This window comes from Thamnophis elegans, chromosome 3 (assembly GCF_009769535.1).
Source record: "Thamnophis elegans isolate rThaEle1 chromosome 3, rThaEle1.pri, whole genome shotgun sequence".
Lineage (NCBI taxonomy): Eukaryota > Metazoa > Chordata > Lepidosauria > Squamata > Colubridae > Thamnophis > Thamnophis elegans.
In genome coordinates, this window is record NC_045543.1 from 99675023 (window position 1) to 99699768 (window position 24746).

Below are 24746 nucleotides of genomic sequence, written 5' to 3' on the forward strand. Positions count from 1 at the left end.
CAGAAGGCCTGGGCAGGTGGACCTAATTCTTTGTTAGACCTCCCAGGGCCTCTCCCACTCTTTGAGGCACCTTATGCTCTGTTATTGGAGGTAATTATTATGCTTAATAATTATTTATTTCTTGGTATGATTGAAAGCTCTTAGCACTGGGGAGATGTTTGGAAATGTTGGAGAATTTATAGGCAAATTCTTCATCTGTATATAAAAAATATTTTATCTCTATATTTGTTTCTTATAATTGAGCTGTATTACTGGGTATACATATGAAAGAACAAAAATAATTATAAATCATATAAAGTAATATGCATTCTTAATTTCAGCTTGCATGCTCATTGTTAAAAAGTACGTTTGGACATAGCTTTATTTTATTTCAAAGATAGCAATGCCCTTTTTATTTTTTAAAACAGTTATCTAGTTCTCCACTTAAAATTCAGTGGGAATTGGTGGGATCTGATTGTTTCCTGGCAAAAGGAAATTGTGCTTGAACAGAAAATTAGAAACAACTGCTTAAATATGCAACTTCTAGAAAGCAATGAAACTGGGTTTTTTGGTGAAATCACCAGCTGCCTATACCAAGATAACAAGTAAATATTTTCAAATGTCAAAGACTGGAAAGATAGTGAAACCAGTAGTATGAAAAATTGTAGCCAAATTTTAATAGGATTACTCCAGAATTACTCTACCCAATAGTCTCAATCCTTACAAAGAGTTACCAATTTTCTTTCATGACAGTCTCCCTTCATTACATTTTTTTAAAGTTTTAAAAATTATATTGTCAGTTGGAAGTTTCCAAATTACATTAGGAGATAAAAAGATGATGCATTGGAAATTTAGTAAATCCCCTGGTATTTTACTTGACAGTACAGAGTTAAAATATCCATTGCTATATGAGGTACTTGGGCTGTGAAAACACATTAATTTTTTATATTAAAGTGGTAAGAAATGCTGACATGGAGACTGCAAGTGCTGACTGAGGAGACTTTTAGACTATTTTTCTTTACTGAAGGAACTAATATTTACAGTTTATAGCTTTATTTCTGACCGAAAAAAATTAGCCCAAGAGCCCCAATTGAACAAAATTATATTTGATATTAGTAGGCTGCTATGAAAAGCTGATTTTTTTACCATGTTTAAATAGGAAAATATACAGTTATTGTATTAATATTGTAAGCCACCCAAGTAACTTACATTTATTCAATTTATTTATTTTAAAAAAATAAATGCATTTAATAAATAAATAAATAATAATTATAAAAATGCCCGCGTACTATACTTTAAAAAATTAAACTAAAAGGATAATTTTATCATAAAAATCAGTACAAGCAGATGAAGGAAAATGTATTTCCAAGAATCGACAAATAAAAAGTAATGAATTCTTTTATTGACATTCAGGTATATCGGGTAAGCTAAGAATAGGCAATCTTTTTGAGCTGAGAATATATTTAGAATTTGGGAGCATATAGTGATAGGCGCATTCACAAAATGGTCACTTTGGGAGAGTTTCCTGTTCACAAAATAGTTGCTGGTAATGGTCATGAATTGTGGGTCTCTAAGATAAAATGTTCTTTACTTTTGTATGGAGACAAAGGCAATAAATATGATGCTAGATACTTTTGGTGAAGGCCAACTTCTTTTGTACTTTTTAAAAAATAAAGAGTATTTATTTTTATTTTTCAAAGTTAGGTGCTGCACAGAGCGTGGTCAACAAAAGGGATTTGGGGGTCACATTTAAAGCCCTGACTGCCATGTTGCTTTTTGTGTGTGCCTTTCTAAAAGAGAAGACTTACTTGATACTATAGTGGGCAATGATGCTTGTTGCTGGTCAATACTGTAGATGGTCTTTTGGGATAATTGTGATATAACTGAAAAAAAATAGGCAATTAAGTAAATGCAATTTGATTCTGTTTTTCAATATATTGAAAGTGTATTGTAAGTGACAAAGCTAGATTAATTTATCCTATGATCCAATTGTTTGTTTTCTATCCGCATTATTTTCAAAAATCCATCTAATACCAAAGTTCAAAAAGTATCAATACTCTTTTTTTCTTCATCTTCAAAATTGAAATGTCTTTTCTATAAAATATTAAAGGGAAAACCTCTCTACCTGGTGATGATATTTATAGGTATGGAAACTTTGTGTCATTAAATATCTCTTTGAAGAACTTCAATACTATCTACCAAGTGAATGAAGTTTTGAACCCTGTCTGAATTTATGACTGTTGCAGCTGCTCCCCACAGGCCTCTACTTCAGTCCTAGCTCTGCTGTTGCCACTCACAAACAATGCCTTGCACTGTTCTTCAAGGCACATGAGCCTTGAGGAATGGTGTAGTTGCCCCTACCACACACAGAATTCCTGAGAATTTACCATGTGTTGCATTTCTTCAGATGTTTTCCTTCTGTTGTGCAGAGACCTATGTGGGGCTTCTGCAGCCTTTAGCATCTCCTCAAGAGTTTTCCTGGAGCCTCTGAAGGTTTCTCAAGTCATGCAGGGCTTTCAAAGCCTTCTTAAGTCTGGAAACCTAACATGATTTGGAAAAGCTTGGAAGCCCAGCATAACTGGAGTGCTAGAATTGTGATTATTAAGTGAAGCAGTCATATGGGTGCCTTGACATACGTTCACAATGACTTATGATCAAATTGTGGTCCCAACTCTGGTTAAAAGCCAAGGACTACCTATATTGGGATTCTGTGTTATATATCATCTGTCAATTCTGAGTTATCTCCAAAGGTAACCATGAGTACAACACAATACAGTAGTCCAATCAGGTGGTGATCAGAGCTTTATTATAAATATCAGGGCATCCTGCTCTATGTAGAATCATAACTCTCATTACTACTTTTGGTGGTGTAAATATTGAATAACTGCTATCATAATGTGTTAACTGAGTACTAGCAACATTGTCTTGCAGTCAGTTAGTCAGAACTTGATGTGTCCCTCCATTAATCACAATTACAGCCAAGAATTTTGCAGCATCTCTAGTTAGTCATGGGGTGATAATGTATGATAATGGCAAATTGCTAGATGGTGTTTCATGGATAATTCATGGATATGTAAAAAAACATGGGACGGGATACTGAACCAGTGGGACCCATTCCATTGGAATTTCCATGGACTCATGTGCTCCCCTCACATGACCACTGATTGTAACAGCAACTCCAGCTGACAAACTTTTAAGGCAGTCCAGAATGATACCATGGTCGTGATAATGAATACTGAGAAATCTAACAGAGCAAGAGAGTCATACTCCTCTGAGGTCCTAACAGAAATCCTCTACCAGATTAATACTAAATACTAAAATCCTGACTGACAATTGGACTATATTGTTTTTTCTAAAAGTGAAACATTAGACATTATTCTTTGTTACCCAAATGTCTTTAAGGTCCATTTTCGATGTTTTTATAGTAAAAAACAATGATCCTGCAAGCCATTGTGCATTTCCTTAGAATGTTTTATTGGACTTTGATTATTTCAGAATTCAGTATAATATAAACTTCTTTTTTCTCTCTTTATTTAGGTAACTGATCAGTCTGTTAAAGCATTTGCTGAACATTGTCCTGAGTTACAGTATGTTGGGTTTATGGGCTGTTCTGTTACATCTAAAGGAGTGATACATCTTACTAATGTAAGTATATTAACTAGGTTATTTATTGATATTTCTAAGCAGACAAACTCTAGATGCATCAATATTGTTAAATTACATATTAAGGAATAGGTTAAGGAATAAGGATCAGTTTTGTGATGGATGGAAGCTCTTGCAAGAATGCTTTAAACTATGGTAGATGGCTATAATTCAAACAAAGGACATGTATAGGCTATAGAATCCTTCCCATAGCAAGAACTTAGAAGCAAATTTCTTTTTATAACCTTTTCTATTTAGTAGTGAAGATTGTTTTGTTTGTGGCTTTTTCAAATAAACATTTTTTCTTTAGAGCTCCCTTTCCTTGTCAACTCACATCAACTTAGATAATAATAATAATAGTAATATATTACATTTATATGCTGATTCCCAGCAGAGTCATCAGCGTATTATTTTGTTAGGGATATATGTTCATTACTGGTAGTCTTCAACTTACAACTCTAACAGAATCTGGAATTTTCATTCTAAGCTAAGATGGTCATAAGCCAAAATGTTCACGTCACCAGATTTTTTTTGTTCCAGTCTTTAAGTAAATGACATAGTCATTAAGCAGATGCCAGGGTCATTTATGTAATCCTATGCTTGCTTTTTGCTGGAAAAATGTAAAGTTAAACCAATTGCCAGGCACCCAAAATGTGATCATGTGGCTGTGGGATGTGTGCAGCTGTTAGAAACCAAAACTGGGTCATTAGTAGCTTTTGGGGCGGGGGGGGAATACATCATAAGTTTGACCAGTCATAAGTGATTGGTTGTAAGTCAAGGACTATTTGTGATTAATGTTTATAATGAATGAGATTTGCCACTTTCATTCTTTTACATCTGTCTGTCAATTGCTGTTAAACTTTGTGCTCTGCCTTTTGTCTTTTATCAACTTTAAAATAAATAATTTGATATAATTAGGAAACTTCATTCCAAGATCTAGGTGTCAGGTTCCGAAGGGTTAATGAAACCAGCCAAACATAGAAACGGTTTGTAAATGCAGTTTGTATTCTTCCTTCAGTACGAACTGACCAACAAAGCACTAAGGCAATGAATAAATTGTCAGAGCTGCCACGCTGTGCTTCTCACTACCTTTTATAGTTACATTGGTAATTAAGATAAACTGCACCTCGCACTTGCGCACACCCATCACCTTATGACCCAGAGTGAAAATCACCTGGCAATTAATCATGGATTGTTAGCAGGAGTTTCTTCAGCTTGTGGAGGTGGGATAGTGAGTCTTGGCAGCTGGCCTAGTCTTCTCCCTGAATGGCAGCTCTAGGCCTCTGGGCTGGCTGAAGATGACATGTGCCCCCCTACCACGGAGATAGCATCTGGGGAGCTACGAATTACAGTTAGTTAGGAATAGAAGGATCCCTTTCCCCCGGTTTTTGGGATGTCTGTGGTGGAATCTCGCTACCAGGTGGGGTGCCCTATAGTCCTTGCTATGACCCCAAGATGCCTCCGACGGGATAACCTTTCCATAAAATAAGGTATTGTAACCATCCCCTGTGCCACCTGGAATCTAGTATATCTTGCACTATATAGTGCTGTTCCCCATCTACAGTAACCAGGTCTGGCGGCCGTAGCGGGTCTCCTCTGATAATCAGAGGCCTGAATTGATCAGAGCAGGCTGCAGTGGAAGACTGGGTGTGTTTTCCCCAGTAAGGTGGGGGAGTCTTAGCTGCACTGTGACCGGGTTAATAACTCACACGATTGGGAAAGACCCAATGAATTTGGGCCCAAGATTCTTATATGGCAATGGCAGCCTGAAATATTTAGTGGAGAGGTGTACCCTCTGGCCTACATGGAAAGGTCCTTGCGCCTTCTGCCTTTTATCGGCACTCTTTTTATATGTGACAAAAGAGTGACATAACACTTCCCTCACCACTTTCCAAACTTTTTGCATCTGGGCTATCCGCTCCTACGAAGTCGTGTCATCTGGGCGCACTTGAGGACAATCCGGAATTGGGATGAACTCTGCCCTGTAGCCACATGAAATGGGGTAAACCCCGTACTTTTGTGCACTGCATTGTTATATGCGACGTCTGAAAAGGGGAGGAGTTCAGCCCAATCAGTCTGTTGGTACTGGACATAACATCTCAAGTAGCGCTCTACCATCGCTTTTGCCTTCTCCGCTGCACCATTTGTCACAGGTTGGAAGACTGTACTAAGTCCCTATAGACATGGGCAATAAACAATTTCGCCAGCTTCTTAGCAGATGGAAAGGCTGGTACATGCGACAAAATGAGCCTGCTTAGAGAACAGGTCTATTATCGTCCAAATCACCTTGTTCCCTTGGCTGTCCGGTGAATCCACAATGAAGTCCATAGCTATCTGTTCCCATGGCCGACTTGGATCTGCCACCTGCTGTAAAATACCAGGAGGCCGAACAGGCCAGGCCTTCAGGGTAGTGCAAACAACACAACTCCTTATATATCCCTTTATGTCCCTCCTCATGTGGGGCCACCAGAACTGGCGATTTACTTATTTTATAATTTTTAATGAATCTTTCTCATACTTATCTATGCAGGGTTTCATTGTTTACCTCCCTTCATTATAAGAACTTTCTGTTTGTTCCCATTCTCTTCTTTTTTAGTCTAGCATAATTCTTGTAGGGTTAAAATTAAGAATGTCATCCTGAGCACCAGACCAAAGGTGAAATATAAATGTAATTAGTGAATAAATCTTGTTTTTCACTATTACAGAGCAGAGATAATACCAGTTGTAATTTCCCTGATTAACTTATTTTTTTGAGTAGTAACATTATATTTGACCATTTGCTAATCCTTTAATACAGAGGCTAATGTTAAAAGATATATTTACAAAAGGCACATTTTCATTTCTGACTTCTTTAAGAACAGTTGAAAATATTGTACTTTCTTTTTGGTTGATCAGTTTGGAGCTTAGAATGTGTCACCAGTTTGCTCAGCTCTTCAGAATTTCTTCCTAAACCATCTACTAAGGCAAAGGATCTGTTATGTATTTTCTATTATATCAGAAAAGGCAGTGTTAGCCCTTGTATAGTATTATAATTTCATAATGTTGTAGGCTTTATTCTATAAATGCATTTTTTTTCTACATGCTTCTGACCATTTTGGCAACAAGGAAGGGGTCAGAGATCTCCTCTCTTACCCTCACTCATGCGGATTGATATATTAGGATGAAGATAGTTCTGTAGGTAGCCAGATCCCATGCTATGTAGCTCTATTGTTTTATATTGGCCGCCTTTTTATAGTTATTAATTTTTCCATGCATTAAGATCTCCTCTAGTGATTCTTTGCTTCACATTGTATATCCAAAACATCTGAACTTTAGATTTATTATTAGCAGCACAGTTCAAAGACATACATTTTTCTTCATTCAGCCTTTTTGATTGTCTAGCCTTTTTATACTACAAGTGGGAAAACTGACCTTGACTTTACATAATCATAGGTGTTTTTTTAAAAAAAATATTGGAATAGCAGATTGGCCTTTGACTCTCTTCTTTTGCCTTCAACAAGCATTTCTTTAATTCCTCTCCATTCTGATACTAAAGTGGCATCATTAGCGTAACTGAGGTTGTTGATGTTTTTCTCAGCAATTTTAATTCTGATTTCTATTACTTCTAATTTATCATTAAAAGTTTGGCATTTCCTCCCATTGAAAAGCCATGCTGTATCAGAGATTTTCCACAGACTTGAGGAACCTTTCATCCTTGGGAGATAAATACTGAAAACAATATTGTTTTTTTAAAAAAAATCAAGACAATTTATAATATTGGATTGTTATACTGTTAATATTTGCATTAATAAATATTTTATATTAATTCTACCATAATTATTTGCAGACAAGAATTTTGGAATTGTTTACAATGCAAGTACAAAATAATTTTATCTTCAGTTGGAATGAAATTTTTTGAACTTGGAATTATTCTTTAAAAAAGATAAAAATATAATGAGAGGCAGAACGTTGCATATAAGTATTTGAATAATTGAGTATGCTTATGTTTTACTTTCTATTTTATTTATCTTAATAGCTAAAAAACCTTTCCAGCTTGGACTTACGTCATATCACAGAACTGGATAATGAAACTGTGATGGAGATAGTAAAGAAATGCAGAAACCTTACCTCTCTCAATCTGTGTCTGAATTGGATTATAAATGACAGGTAAGTAACTTTTTTATAGAAAAGCAAAGTGAATCCACAGTATTAGTTATAACTAATAACTGATACTTTTCAGAAGATAGAGATAATTGAACAATAGGTAGTTCTCAACTTATGACTTGTTCAGTGATTGTTCACAATTACAATGGGGCTGAAAAAGACAGTGACTAAAGCTATGTTTGGGAAGTGTTTTTACTGCTTGAATGCCTCCTTTTTAGACACCACAACTAGAAGATAAAACAACTGGGTGAATTATGTCTTTCTCGGATTGCTTGCTGCCTACAAGGTGCAATGCAGGGCAGCCCAAAGGACATAGATGTGTGCGGGGGGGTGGGGCACACATAGGTGAGCAGGCAGTTATGGGCAGTTGAAGCCCATAATGGCTTGGACTTGGGTTACTCGGTTAATGACCCACAATTCTCGGTTAACAATTACAATGAGAAGTGTCTGTTATAAGTTGGTCCAGCTATGTGATGTCTTGCTTCATGATAGCAGCAACTTATGACAAATTATGATCCCAATTGTCGTAGGTTGAAATCTACCTATAAAAGATTACTGAAGGATTTGTTAGTTTAGTGTGACTATTTAAGTATATTTTGGGGTTGTTTTACAATTAGATGCTTGCCTAAAATATGGTGTATATATACTGTAGTATATATTCTACATTTATGGGTTCCATCTGCCCCTTTTAAAAAAGAGATTCTATTCCATTTATTTATTTATTTTACCAAATTAAAAAATAAAAAGTAATATATCTTTTCCCTTGAAATAGTTTGAAAACATTTTTTATATTTAATACTGTATAATTATTGTAATAGAAAACATAAATATACTAGAAAGAAATTTTCAGCTCTTTCTTGTTTCATAAATTGTTTTTCCATTTGTAGAGGCAACTAATTATATGAAAAAGTATGTTATTTGAAGCTTCAGGAAGAAGTGAGACTGGAACATTACTATCTCACTCCTTCTTCTAATATTAGTTAATTTCCCCAACACTCATATCAAGATTCAGTATTGTTGAAATACTGAAGTTTTAGGTGATAAGCATATATGTCTTATTTGCATGCTAAAAGGAATACATTATATTTTTCCTTTTGCACAAAGAAGGCAATTTGTAGGTATTACAGGCAAAGGAAGAATATTTTAGTAAAATAAATATAATTATATATTCTGGTCTGGAAACTAACCAAGTTGTGAGAATGTAAAGCTAAAAACACTGGAGAAAAGAGCATATATTTGGTAGTTGATAGGTGAAGGGAAAACTTTAAGGGCCAAGAACCAAGAAACAATTTTCCTTTCTGGAATTACAACTTGATAAATAAGATAGTAATTATTCTGTAAGTATATTTTAGTGTCATATTAGATTTTAATCTGATCTTAGTACATTTAGCAACCAAGAGTTCTTTGGTAAAGAAAAAAAGATATACTAAAAACAAATTTTAATTGGATTGAATAAAATGGAATAAACATCGGAGTAAAAATACACTGTGATGTATAGTAGGGTCTTTACAGATCTAGTTTCAAAGGGCCAAATATGGACATCCGTGTACTTTAGAATAGCATCTTTTTGGGAAGTTGCAGGATGCTTTCTTTGGTTTAGATGTGATTATGGAGAAACTTGCATTTGGTTAAAGGTATTCTGATACAGGAAGTCATTGCTTAACAACCGGTTGAAATTAAGTTGGATTCAAAAACATTAGTTATGACCTGCCCTCAAAGTTATGACTGCCACACATGCACACACACACACACACACACACACACACGTGATCCCAGGTTCGCCTGGTGCACCAGTTGCGTCCCTACCTGAACCGGGAGGCTCTCACAACAGTCACTCGTGCCCTTCTGACCTCTAGGCTGGAGTACTGCAATGTGCTCTACATGGGGCTGCCCTTGAAGAGTATTCGGAGACTTCAGCTGGTGCAGAATGCAGCCGCGCGAGCGATCGTGGGTGCACCTCATTTCACCCACGTAACACCTATCCTCCGCGAGCTGCACTGGCTGCCTGTTGATCTCCGGGTGCGCTTCAAGGTGCTAGTTGTCACCTACAAAGCCCTTCATGGTATTGGATCTGGGTACTTGAGAGACCGCCTACTGCCAATTACCTCCACTAGGCCAATAAGATCCCATAGATTAGGCCTCCTCCGAATTCCATCGGCCGGCCAATGTCGGCTGGCAACTACCCGGAGGAGAGCCTTCTCGGTGGCTGCTCCGACCCTCTGGAACGAACTCCCCATGGAGATTCGTACCCTCACCACCCTCCAGACCTTCCACGCAGCCCTTAAAACCTGGCTGTTCCGACAGGCCTGGGGCTAGAGACCTCAACCCCGCTCGAATAGTATGATTGTTGCGTTTTTAATGATGTATTGTTTTTTTATGTTTGTAACTTGTTTGTCTTCCCTCCCCCTGAATTGTGAGCCGCCCTGAGTCCCCCCAGGGAAAAGGGCGGCATACAAATAAAACAATTACAATTACAATTACAATCTCAGTTAAAGCATTTACTATTGTAAACCACCTAGAATAGCCCCATGACAAGATTGGCGGTAAATAAATTTAACAAATAAAAATAAATAAATTTGGCAGCTGCTCACATTTATGACTGGTTGCAGTGTCCTATGGTCACTTGTCCACAGTTTGTTATGTTTTTACCATTTTCCATCAGAAAATGCAAAAAAAAAAAATCCCATTGGATATGCTGGATTCTTTCAACAACCATATGGTTTGCTTAATGACCACATCATTTATTTAATGACCCTGGTGTCTTGCTTGATGACCAACATAAAAATGGTTGTAAAATTGAGTCAGGTTACATAGTGACCACAATGAATTATGATTTAAATTTCAAGCTCAATTGTCACATGTTGAGGACTATCTGTACATGAATGCCCTTTCTTGTGTCCTGAGTTACATATTGCCCTTTGAATCAGAATGAGGTACTGCACATTAAAAGTGCATTTGCAGTAGCTTGCAGAAATATTTTTAAAAGATCAGTAATTCAAGATACAAAAGTAAAAGATTAAGAACTTAAATTTAGTATGAGAATATTCAAACATTAATAAAACAAGGAACAATTTTTTATTTGATTCACTGAAAATTAACAAGAACAGTGGGATTAGCCTATTGAATATTGGATAGAAAAATGTCTAATTATAATTGTAATGGCCTTGGAGATCATGAAATCCTTCCTCTCTGGGAGTTTTAATGCACAGGTAAGATAGTTGCTTAGTAACTTGTCTTAAGATTAATAGAAGACTGGCTATATTTTTCCTCTTTGATTCTATATGACCACTTTCTAAATGATGTTTTGTTAGATCAAATTATGAAAATAAAATGGTAAAAGATTTTTCCGCTTTCAAGTAAGTACCCTTACCTTGGCTTAAGTATGTTGGCTTAGCAATTTTCTGGTTTGATATGGCCCTTGATATCCATGATTTATTATAGTTTTGTACAGTTCAGACCTTGTTATTTGCAATGAAGGTTTTCAAAATCTTTACCTTGTTTTTTTTATTACTGTATGGATGCACCATGTAATAACACGGATCCATCTGAGATATGAATATCTGTACTTAAAGTGAAATTTCTGAAGTTTTTGTCTCCTTGTAAAGCACTAAAGTTAGAAATAAACAAACAGTTTATATCCATTATCTATGAAATTAGAATTTATGTTGTAGGTATAATTATTCGGGCAATTAGAAACAAATGGCTTTGTCTAAGGTACTAAGGTTCATGAATAATAATATTAAAGTATGATATTGATTCAGTGAGTAATAACAACAACAAAGTATTAAACTGGCTCATGAAAAGAAACATGGAATATACGTTTTGGCAATAGGGCTTAGGCATCCGAATAGAGTAATGTTGTACAAAAATTGATCATAAGGAATTGTTTTGAAGATTAAACATGACCTGGGTGACATTTGTTTTAAATGCCATGGGATTTTAGATAAGGAAACAAGAAAGACAAAAGGATTCCAGATTCACTAGAGTTTCAAACAAAAATTCAAAGAAAAATTCTGCCTGCTATAGGTACATTAACTTTATGTTGACACTAATTATATGAGAGTATAATAAACTCATTTGAAGTTTATTGACTTTAATTATGGTAGGGATAATTATAGGAAACAATGTTTGGTTGACGTTTCCAGTGGGTTATTATTAATAATTATTAATGAGAGGAAACAAAACTCTGCAATGCTTTGTAGCAACTTTAGCTATTAATAAGTGTAGTATTATGCTATATCAAAACAACAAACAAATTACACTATGGGTTACTGTGATATATGAAATATTTATTTATTCAGAATAAAGTACTAGGTAATATAGATCAAGTTACTTATACTGTATAAACCACCTCAAAAGGTACTTCATGAAGCACCCTTAGCACAACTTAGGGAAGTTACTTGTCTGAGTCTCAAAACATACATGTTTATTAAGCATAAAAAAGTAAGCAGAGGTGTTTACTGGCCTCTTTATTTTTCAACATTTGTATTAACTCCACAATCAGTAGTTAGGTAAGTGGGTAGATAAAGGGATAGAGAGAGAAACAGAGAGAGAGAGAGAGAGAGAGAGAGTAGGTAGGTAGGTAGAGGGATAGAGAGAGAGAAATAGAAAGAGAGAGAGAGAGAAATATAGTAATTAGGAAGAGAGAGAGAGAGTAGGTAGGTTGGTAGGTAGAGGAATAGAGAGAGAAATACAGTAGATAGGTAGGGAGAGAGAGAGTAGTTAGGTAGGTATGTAGAGGGATAGAGAGAGAGAAATAGAGATAGAGAGAAATACATTAGATTGGTGGGTGTTTCTGCTGGCACAGAACTTGATCAATGTAATTCTCATCAATCAGTTAAAGAGCTTTCCAAAAGGGGGAAAAAACCTTTTTGCATTCTGCAAACCTCCTCAAAACGGCCCATTTTTCATGAAAACGGTCCCATTTTTTCCAAAAAAAAGGCACGAATAGCCTTGAGGGGGCTTGCAGAGTGCTCCTGGAAAGGGGGCAAAAACGAGCAAAAAAACGGCCCATTTTCTTGAAAACAGGCCTGTTTTTTGTCAAAAAAAATGCATGCATAGCGTTATGGAGGCGTATAGAGTGCTGCTGGGGTCTGGGGTGGCAAAAATGGCCCGTTATTACTCATTTCTGACCTCCCCAGCCCCCAGGAGCTCTCTGAAAGCCTCCATAAGGGTATTCACGGCCATTTTGTGAAGGGGCGGTGCTTCAGGAGGCAAAAAATGCTGTATTTGGTGAATAAGATGCACCCAGATTTTCAGCCTCTTTTTTAAGGAAAAAAGGTGTGTCTTATACTCCAAAAAACGCGGTAAATGATGCTGTGATTCTGTTATAGACACCAATCAGACCCAGAGAAACACTAAATATTTTTTTCTCAGTACTGTATTGATAGTCATCTTCTGATTAAATCCCAGAAGAAAAACATTGGTCATATTTTCTGAAAACTATGATGAGTAATTGGAACTTGAGCGTGCTAAGTGCTTTATGTTCCATATCTTGTGTAAGAAGTGATTCCAACCTGTACTTTTTCCCCGACAAAACAAAGACTTTTTTTCCACTTTGTTTCCATCAAACAATTTAAGGCTATGTTATGCTAATTTAAGGTTCAACTTTCAAAACTGAGCTTATCAACAATTATTTTATGTATTTACTCAATCAATCAATCACTCAATCAATCTCTGTGCTAGCTGACTCCCAGCAATTCTAGATGACTTACAAAATGTTTAAACTAAAATATAAAGTAGAAAAGGAGGTTTCAGCCATGCTTGCCAAAGGCTGGAGTGAATTATATTCACATGTAGAAATGGTGCATTTTCAATTTTTGCATTTTACTATGTTCCTAACACTGTCTTGTATCTGAATGATGGGTTTATCCCAGAAGGAGTTGTGTGTTTGACTTAACTTTTGCTCAGGGATTTCACTCTTACAAACAATTCTAGATAAATTAGATAAACTACTGACTTATGGCCTGGAATCTTTGCTGTTTTTGGTTATTAGTAAAGTTAGGTTGCTTTTTAAAAATAATAAAGTAGTCAACCATGACCCTGGCTTCATCATTTCAGAGATATTTCATTACCAGATTCCTCAATGCCTTGAACAATGGCAAAGCTACTAAAGTACTGCTTTCACTGGAAAAGTTCTTAAATTCAGGGAGATATTCAGATGTATCTGCCTTGAAAGTAGCTCATGCTGAACTGAGTAACATGGTCAAACATTGGCATTTGATAATGGGAAATGTTTTTATCATATTTTGTATTTATGCTTTATGATCATTATTATGTTGCCCTGTTCAAAACAATTGTATGATTGATTTTATACATAGGTATTGGACAATTTAGTTCTTATAATAAACTGATAAAATAATATTTAATAAATGAATTGTTTTCATTCTCCAAAGTTGGTGGAGACAGCAGCCATGCAAGGGTTAACTCTGTCAGTATCCAATAGGACTGAGTCTACAAAGTGACGTCATAGTACCTGAGGTGTCCCCTCCTGCTTTTTAGACTTAGTTGATCTTGGACTGGCTGTGCTAACTGCTCTCTCCTCAAACTTTAATTCAAATAATAATAATAATAATAATAATAATAATAATAATAATAACAACAACTCCGCCATTGCCGGTCCCAAGCCCGGATGAGAAAGGAGGAAGGTTGGGATCAGGTTGGCATCTGGTCCCGTAAAAAAACCCCCGCCAACCCATACAATATGGTGAAAAAAACAAATAAGAATTCCATACCGCATCGGTCATCGCGCGGGTTAACAAGGGCCGCGGCGGATGTTGGGGTCCCTGGACATCCGTCGACAAGTGGGCTACAAGTGGACCAGCCAACAAAACGACAAAAATATAGTGCAGATGAAAACCGTGCCATAATGGCCTGTTACTACAACTCAGAGCCAGAAAAAAGAGGATATTTAAAGCGAATGTATGAATTATGGAAACAACAATATCCAGATTCAAATGTTAGTGAACAACGACTAGCAGATCAAAGGCGATTTATTATACGGAATAAAGTGTTTAGTGAAGTTGAACATGAGGAAATTCAGGCAAATTGCAAAACCCAAAAAACAATATCACAAGCGGAAATAACTGATATTCAAGACACAACTAAAGACATTATAGTAGAACTCCCAGAAGAAGCTCTTGGGGAGGAAATAACACCACCACCACTAGAACCAGTTATCACTGAACCAACTGATGAACTAACTCAAAAACAAAAAGAATTGAAGGATAAGATCATGGAGCATTTTCTGCTTAATGAGGAAAGGCAACGTTTACCATCACTAAAAACTGTGCCTAAGAAAATTTTGGCCCCTATCATGAAAATGGTTAATGCAGTGTTTTCAACAATTGAACCGGGATCCATCTTGGAAACAAACCAGTTAATGTACAGCGCAGCTGTAATAGTCACTAATGAACTAGGCATTAAAATTAAAGTACCTAGTCATACAACAGAAAAAGCATCAAAGCCAAAGTGGAAAATCCGTTTAGAACAAAAAATAAAAAAATTAAGGGCAGATGCTAGTAACTTAAAGAACATGCATGAGCAACGGCTTAAAAACAACAAAATCATAGATCGGCTAATCAGGAGATATAGATTGGATACAAGAAACATCAATGAAGCTGTAGAGATTGTAAAACAGCAGATAACAGCAACAGCTAGAAAAATTGAAAGATATGAGGCACGAATCATCCAATATAAACAAAATCAGCAATTTCGATCAGATCAACGGCGCTTTTATCAAAGTCTTAATGTAAATGGTGACACCAAAAGTGAAAAACCAGAAAAACAGGCCACAGTTGAATTCTGGAAAGAATTGTGGGAAAATGCAAAGGACTACAACAAGGAAGCAAAGTGGATACATGACTTTGAGAAAAGCATTGGCAACAAACAAATGCAAGTATTAGAAATAACAACTGAGATGGTCAAAAATCGAGTTAAAAAGGTAAAGAATTGGACATCACCTGGAAGTGACCAATTACATGGTTTCTGGCTCAAATATCTGACCAGTTTACATGCAATATTGGCCAGGCAACTGAATGAAATTTTACAAAAGGGCCAAATTGATGAATGGTTGACAACTGGAAAAACATACTTGATTCAGAAAGATCCAACTAAAGGAACAACACCAGAAAACTATAGACCAATAACATGCTTGCCAACAACCTTCAAATTACTCACAGGCATTATTGCAGATAACATGATGGATTATTTGGAAACAAACAACATCTTGCCAGTAGAGCAAAAAGGCAACAAAAGAAGGAGCAGGGGCACCAAAGATCAGCTTCTAATTGATAAAATGATATTAGAAAATTGTAAGAACAGAAAAACGAACTTGAATATGGTCTGGATTGATTACAAAAAGGCATTTGACTCACTGCCACATAGTTGGATCATAAAATGCTTAGAAACAACTGGCATTAGCAAAAATATTACATCCTTTACTGAAAAGGCAATGAAACAATGGAGAACTGAGTTGGCAGTAGGGAATGAGAGCTACGGAATGGTTAATATCAAGCGAGGAATTTTCCAGGGTGATTCACTTTCACCTCTTCTCTTCATCATCGCAATGATCCCACTATCAGTAATCTTAAAAAAAATGAAATTAGGCTACCAAACAGCCAAAAAAGCTGAAAAAATTTCGCATTTACTATATATGGATGATTTGAAACTCTATGGAAAGTCAGAAATAGAAATCCAATCATTGACAAATACAGTCCGAGTATTCAGCACCGATATTTCAATGCAGTTTGGCATGGAAAAATGCGCCACTGTATCCATAAAAAGGGGCAAAATCACTGCATGTGAGGGAATTGAAATGCCCAATGGCCAACTAATTAAATGCAAAGAAAATGAAGCCTACAAATACTTAGGCATTCTGCAGTTGGATAACATCAAGCATGGAGAAGTAAAAACTATTGTCAGACGAGTGTACACCAACAGAGTTAGGAAAATTTTGAAATCTAAATTGAATGGTGGAAATACAATCAAGGCCATAAATACCTGGGCAATACCAGTTATAAGATACACAGCTGGCATAGTTAACTGGACACAAACTGATTTGGACCTTTTGGACCGAAAAACCAGGAAACTAATGACAATGCACTACAGTTTACATCCACGTGGTGATACTGATAGACTATATCTGCCCCGAAAATCAGGTGGCAGAGGATTATTACAAGTGAAGCAAACAGTTGAAGAAGAAAAACATGCACTGGCTGATTATTTAAAAGAAAGTCAAGAACATCTATTAATCGAAGTAAAGAACAAAAATCTACTGAAGGCCCAACAGACAAAACAAGAATACAGAAAAGATGTGATAAAATCAAGAATGGAGAGTTGGCAGAACAAAGCACTGCATGGTCAATTTCTGGAAAAAATAAAAGATAAAGTGGACAGGGAACAAACTTGGTTATGGTTAAAAACAGGTACATTAAAGAAAGAAACAGAGTCACTAATCCTGGCTGCGCAAGAACAAGCTATCCGCACAAATGCCATTAAGGCCAAAATCGAAAAATCCTCTGATGATGCCAAATGCAGACTTTGCAAAGAAGCTGACGAAACTGTTGATCACATTCTCAGCTGCTGTAAAAAAATCGCGCAGACTGATTATAAATTGCGGCACAATTCAGTAGCACAAATGATCCATTGGAATTTGTGCAAAAATTATAATATTAAAACAGCAACAAACTGGTGGGAACATCAGCCTGAAAAAGTCACAGAAAATCAGATGGTCAAGATCTTGTGGGATTTCCGTATACAAACCGACAAAATACTGGCGCATAATACACCAGACATCACACTGGTTGAGAAAAATAAGGTCACAATCATAGACATCGCAATACCAGGTGATAGCAGGGTCGCCGAGAAGGAACATGAAAAAACCGCAAGATACCAGGACTTAAAAATCGAAATTCAACGACTATGGCACAAACCAGCAGTGGTAATTCCAGTGGTAATTGGCACACTGGGTGCTATTCCAAAAGCACTGGAATTACATTTAAAACAGTTAAAAATTGACAAAATCACCATCAGTCAAATGCAAAAAGCCGCACTGCTTGGATCTGCACGCATATTACGAAAATATGTTACGACGTCCTAGGCCCCTGGGTGGGGCCCGACTAGTAACCAATGCCAAATCCGGCGAAACAACTGGCCGCTGTGATACAATTGTACAATAATAATAATAATAATAATAATAATAATAATAATAATAATAATAATAATAATAATAATAATTGGCTAACCTTCCAAAAATATTTGTCCCTGCCTCAAATTGGCCTGAGGAAGGCAGGGAATGACAGCGCAGCGGTGTTACCGCCCCAGCTTGGGCACAGGGTCCCAGAAACCCTCCAGAGGCCCTGCAGTAAGGCAGACCCACGAGGTGACTCCATGGCCTCCAGCCTTCCCAGATCTCCATCTGCAGCCACAGGCGCCTCAGGGAGCATCCTCTCTGCATTGCTTCCTGGCATCAGCTGTTGAAGGTTACTACCTTGTCAGCAGTTTTCTCGCCCTCTGCCTTTGCTGCCGCCATTGAAGCCGCTACCATTTCTGAGGCCGCCGCCGGGACTGCAGTGCCACGCCGCTACCACCACAGCTTTGCGGCCGCCGCTACCTCAACCTCATCACCTCATTGCGCCACCGCTGCTGCTGGAGCTGCATGTCACTGAGCCTCGCAGCTCCTTGGCCCACAGGTTTTTTTTGCCTTCGTCACCATTTTGTTTTGGCAGGAATCATTGTGGCGGCCATCTTGAGAACTCATCGATCATGAGTACTGGCCATGGCCTCCCTCCCTTTCAGGAGCTCCAAGGCCCTTCAGCCACTCAGGCTTCAAGCCCTTCAACTGGGACCCCAGCCCCTAGGGCTGCTAAGCGTAGGACCACCACAAACATTTCTCCAGCTGAGCCATTATCCAAGACCCCTAGGCCTAATCAAGAAAATGCTGCTGGCACCCCTTTGGGGGAGGCCAATAGGGCCCCACAGGCTCCTCCTAGGAAGGCCAAGGAAAAATCCAAGCATGTGGAGCCACCCCATCTCTTCCAGGCGCAGAGGGTTCTTGAGGCTAGCCTCCCTGCAGAATTGTTATCTGATTCGGAAGAGGAATTGTCCCCAGTGGCCTCCCATCATCCAACCAGAGGAAGCCAGAGGCATGGGCGATACCCATCTCAGTGGGGAGGAGTCTGGAGATGATAGGAGCTTCACCCCTGAATAAGATCTCCTGTCACAGAATTCTGGTTCCCCCCCCTCCATTCAGGCCTCTTCATCATATTCCTGACATGGCTGCCATCTTCTGGGATGCCATTGAACGGGGCATTGCAGCAGGACTCCAGCACAGGTGATCTTCTCTTCTCATTCTACTCCAAGTAGGTCTTCATCTAGTTCCAGAACCAGGAATAGAGAACATTTAGCTTCCTCATCACACAAGCTTCCTGGTACCTCAGCCAACCATCGGTGTTTGGAGAGGAGGAACACTCTGCCAGGGATTTGGACCTGTCAGAAGATGAGGGTCTGCCCCCAGACCCACCTACCTTTGTTGGTCTCTTTAAACCAGCTATTTTTCACTCTTTTCTCTTTAAGGTGAAGAAAATAGCAGGCACATTCACTTCCTCACTACAACATCTCATGCTGAAGGTGGTCTTTCTAATTGTCATCACCTATGCGAGGCGAGTCTCAGAATTGGTGGCACTGTCCATCAGATCTGACCTCTGTGTTTTCCACTCAGACAGAGTCGTCCTTTGGCTTGACCCCACCTTCATTCCTAAAGTTAATTCGGCCTTCCATAGATCTCAAGAACTGATTCTTCCTAATTTTTGTCCCAATCCAATACACAGGCTTGAACGAAAGTGGCACACGCTAGATGTGCACTGTGCCCTCAAGGTCTATATCAGCAGGATGACTGACTTCAGACGTTCTGAGGCCCTTTTCATCTCTTTTCATTCCACCAACAAGGGACTAAAGACTTCATCTTCCATTATAGGGCGCTGGATCAGGTCTTCCATCTCGAAAACATATCAAGATTATTACTTGACTCCAACATCTAACATCATAGCACATTCAACTTGCAGTGCGGCCACTTCTGCAGTGTGGCCTATGTAAGCCTCGGTAGAGGAAATTTTCAGGGCGGCCACCTGGACTATACCAATTCCATTTATTCGCCACTACAAGTTGGACAAATATTCATTGGCGAACTCGGTCTTTGGAAGGCGGGTTCTACAACACGTTCTTTCCTCATCGGACGCCTAGTCCCACGCACAATCCCACCCGTCGAAAGGCCAAGCTTTGGTATGTCCCATGCATGGCTGCTGTCTCCACCAACTTTGGAGAATGGGCATTGGTTACTTACCTGATACGCTCCATCTCGGGCAGGTGGAGACAGTAGCCATCCCCACCCTGTTCTCCATGCGGGCTTAGGTTGTAGAGGGGCTGTAGCAAAGGACATTGGAGAGATGAGCAGTTGAGAGCAATCAAATAGAGCACAGCAGTCTACTTATCAACTTCGTCAAAAGCAGGAAGAGACACAGGTGCTATGACATCACTTTGTAGACTCAGTCCTATTGGATACTGAGGGAGTTAATCCTTGCATGGCTGCTGTCTCCACCTGCCCAGAGAAGGGGTGTATCAGGTAAGTAACCAATGCCCATTCTCATCCTAAGTTCATCTATAACTAAAGATTGGCTTTTAAATGTTAAAGATTTAAACTTGTTCCTACATTACAGCAAACAACAATGTTCTGTACATTTTTAAAGCACAGCATTTTATTATATATTGCAGTATAATTTTTAAATAGCTACTGACTCTAAAGGGTTCTATGCTGTTTTATGCATGTTTGCATTTTGCTGTTGTGACTCTTAAGTAATTCTCCTTAATAAAAGAGCTATTCATAATACTTCATCTTTCTTTAAGAAGCTTTGTTTTAAAACATCTGTGACTTCAAGGCAAATGTGGGAAAGTGAAAATTAATTTATTTTTATCTAGAGCTAAAACATGTCCATGCAAGAAAGCTTTGAATTATTTTTAATGGGTGAGACGTACTAGTTTTTCATCAGAATGAGCAAACATGTTTCACAGATGTTGAGCAATAAAAAGCATTCTTAATGTAGTTTATTTGAAAATGATTTACTAAAGCAACCATACTTATACTGGCTCTATTTTTTCTAAATATTTAGACAGAATATGCATAATTTGGGTAAAGAAATAGCAAAAACAATTTACTGAATTACATCTAAAGACAATGGAAAATGTTTGTGAATTTGATATTGGCTTTAGAATACAGTTGTTGTTGTTAGTTCGCGAAGTCTGACCCATGGCAACCCCATGGACAACGTTCCTCCAGGCCTTCCTGTCCTCTACCATCCTCTGGAGTTCATTTGTTTGCATATTCACCTTTGTTTTCTCTCGCAATTGTGGTTGCATTTCTGGCACAGTGTAAAATTGTTCTAAGGATATAATAGGATTCCTTCAGTTATTTGGTAAACAATTCATCATTTATCCATGGCAGATGTGCTAATATTTGATTGTGTAAGCAATTTTGGGTTGAGATCAGCATGACATGGTTTGTAGGTATGTGTTATTCTTCTGAAGCAAAGCAGTGGTTAGATGCAAGAATGCTTGCATTATGGCAAAATAATGAAAATAAAATAGTAATAAATGTTAATTTATTAGTTCCTTGATTGCTTGAATTAAGAACTAACTAAGACCAAGGAATTAAGCATTTTTTCAATTGAGAATGATGTAACTATTTTCTTTCAAAAGTGAATCCCAGAAATAGCGTTGCCTGCATTTCTGCATGAATGAAACACAAGCACTACTGCTTTCATGCTTCAAATTTGGAAAACATCTCTAACATATTTTGTCCTGAGGGGCATCTTCAGTACCATACTACCTAAAGGACAATAGTTACTTCCTAGTTCCAAAAGAGGATGTAACTTTGTAGTAAGAGCCGTATTTTTTTCTAAGCAGCCAAAACTTGTTCAGTTCTGGTTCCAGTTTGCACCAGGACTTCTTAAGTCTGCTGTTGATTCTAGAATAATGTTGGAACAGCCAGTGGCCGGGTGAGGGGGCACTTTCTAAAGTGCAAATGTAGTTGCCGCAGCATAATGGAAGTTATGTCCTTTTGTATACACGTTTAGCTAGTGGTAACACATATACAGAAGGGGTAGGACTTGGATTGCCACCCTCCCTTTGCAGATGTCACTAGGAATTTATAATTATCAGATGTTGAGAACCATTTTCTACATTTTAATTATCCCTTAGTTGGCTGTCTTTTGTACCTGAACATCTGCAACCTGTTAAAAGACTTTTAACATGCTAGATTTTTTTTGCTCCTATGGTTTACAGCCATTAATAGGATATTCACAGCTAGTTTACTTTAAAAAATTTATTAGCATCATACTGATCAGCAGATGCTCCAACTTTATATTCCTACTTGGTTTTTACATGTTTTCTCTTATTATGCCAGCCTATTTGCTGAGATTTGATTTTGTTTCTGACTCTAAATTTGCATTAGTAGCTAAGTGCTTCAGTTGTAAGATACATCATCTCAATTAATATTATCAATTTTATAGTGTTTGACTAAGAATAATACTTTATTCATTTTCTCAGGATTTCTCTCTTCCTTCCAACAGGGACAGGTTTCAGTATGCTCCTGCATATAACACAGAATCCATGTTTACATGGTAGTCTTTGATTTACAACTACAATTAGACCAGAGTTTGGCCGTAACTCATGATAGCCATAAATCAGTGCACCCATATGACAGGACTCTAGTTTACAACTATTTTTAAGGTGGTCATTAAATGAATCATGTTATAAGTATGAGCCATTCTTCCATAGGGGCATTTTTTTTGCCAAAAACTGGCAAAAAGCACTAGAACCCCCCCCCCAATTGCACATCATGATCACATGATCATAGATTGTTACAAATAGTTGTAAATGGGAGCATGTTACCTAGAGCCTGAAACATGATCATGTCACTAGGTCCAGGGTGCAACATATTAATGGCATAATTACCCAGAACATGACTTTGTTATACAATGTTATTTTTCTACTGTGAACTATATCAGCTATCAATCAGTGAAATTTAATGGTGAACTTGTTGATAATTAAGTGAAGGATTGGCAAGCAGGGTTTATTGGTAGCTCTTTGAATCTTTATATACAAGCTATAAAATTTTGTGTGAGACATTGGTATACGCAGAGAAATTACTTTGTTTTATTGATTGTCATGAATATTTGAATAAGATTTTGTTGCTTCTCTTTCTCATAGGCCTTGTTTTGCTTTTTTCAGAAATTTGGACCCTAAATTTCTGCTTAAGCGATATCATTTTGAGTATTTTTGCATTGGCTGCTGTATAAAAGCATTATGCTATATAAAGACTACATTATATCAGGGTAGAGAAGCTTCTGCTTTAGCACAAGGAAAAACAGTATTAGTCATATTATAGGTAGTGCTGAACTACAAGTGGAGGCTCTTTTATCAATGAATTAACTGAAATTTGGAAATGCTTTGCTAATTTAAGTATTGAATGGTGGGGACTGGGGTTATTTCAACTAAGTCTCTGGAATTTAAATTTTTTCTGCATCAGAGTACATACACTTTCTATTTCATTTCATTCAATTTTTTTAGTACTTTGTAAGTAAAGTTGAGATAAAATATATTTAAATTATTGTCAATTTATTATAATATTTTGACCAACTGTTGAATGACATATAGGCCTTAGTTCAAAATGATGGTGTCCAGAAGTTGAATATATTGAATATAAGTCCTTTGGAACTGTAGAACATCAATTAGCATAAAATAAGCTAAGACACAGTAGATTATATTGCATAATGTTCTTCCATCAGAAAGAGATCTTTGAGGAAACCATCACCCACCCATCTCTTTCATGCCTGGTAAATATTAAAATTAGGGACCATTTACAACAAGGATCTCCAACTTTGGCAACTTTAAAACTTGTGAACTTCAACTCCCATGCTGGCTGTGGAATTCTGGGAGCCAAAGTTCACAAGTTACTGAAGTTGCCATGGTTGGAGAGCCATGGTATATAACATATATAGGGATTCTAGAATAAAAAGAAACACCCATTGCATTAATGGGGTAATATTTAAATAAAATAATAAAACTATTAAAAGCTGGCAAATACATTGTAATGAACATAATTTGATAAAATTCACATACAGCTAAATGTCCAAAAGATAATTGGAGTATGGAAGGAAATTGGAATGAATATCATGTTGTGGCTTGCCACTTAGAATAACCGAGTATGCTTGGGGTATAAGTCCAGGAAACATTTTGGCATAGGGTATGAGCCTAAATATTTTCATTTTAACATACATAGCTACAAACTCTAAGGAACAAAGAAAATGAGTTTTTATAGATGCCTGAATCTAAATGACAATATTGTAGTATTACAATATATGTATTCATATTCAAGGAGGGCAAAGGAGTTTAGGAACTGGCATTGGTGTTCTCATACCTGTTGGCTGCCTATCCCAAATCAGAAGCACTCCTGTTCCCTTTGGTCAATGACAGCTTGCTGCAACCAACTAACTACCACTGGTTCGCCACTGCCAACTGACCACAGGAGAGCTTGACATGGTCAACTCATTGTGGAGACAATTCGCCATGGGAGCTAGGCAAATGAGCAGTGGACAGAGCATGGGATGTGGTGAGCTGATGGGTTGGCAGAGCTCATGGTGAGAGGATGGACTGCGCAGGTAGCCAGAGGAAGAGCCAGGTGGATGAGGAAGCAATGGATAGAGTGCCCAGGGGTGCAATGGCAAGTGAGTGGATGAGTGGGCAGAGCACATGGCAAGAGGATGGACCACATGGGCAGCTAGAGAGAGAGCCAGATGGCAAGTGAATGAGCAGTAGGCAGAGCGCATGGAATGCAGCGAGAGCTGCCAGCAGCAACAGTAGCTGGAGCCACAGTATATGCACCACCATCAGCCTGCCTGCCTGCCTGCCAGCCCACTAGCCAGCTGGTG

At 37.7% G+C, this 24746-nt stretch overlaps 1 protein-coding gene across 3 annotated transcripts in view; it reads left to right on the plus strand.

Annotated features, from left to right (window-relative positions):
• FBXL17 (F-box and leucine rich repeat protein 17) overlaps positions 1 to 24746 on the plus strand; it is a 138095-nt gene that overhangs the window by 43822 nt on the left and 69527 nt on the right. For all 3 annotated transcript variants that reach the window (XM_032214120.1, XM_032214119.1, XM_032214118.1), the window contains exons 5-6: positions 3517 to 3624; positions 7637 to 7767. In XM_032214120.1, coding sequence (XP_032070011.1) covers positions 3517 to 3624; positions 7637 to 7767 — 239 coding nt within the window. The remainder of the gene's footprint in view (positions 1 to 3516; positions 3625 to 7636; positions 7768 to 24746) is intronic.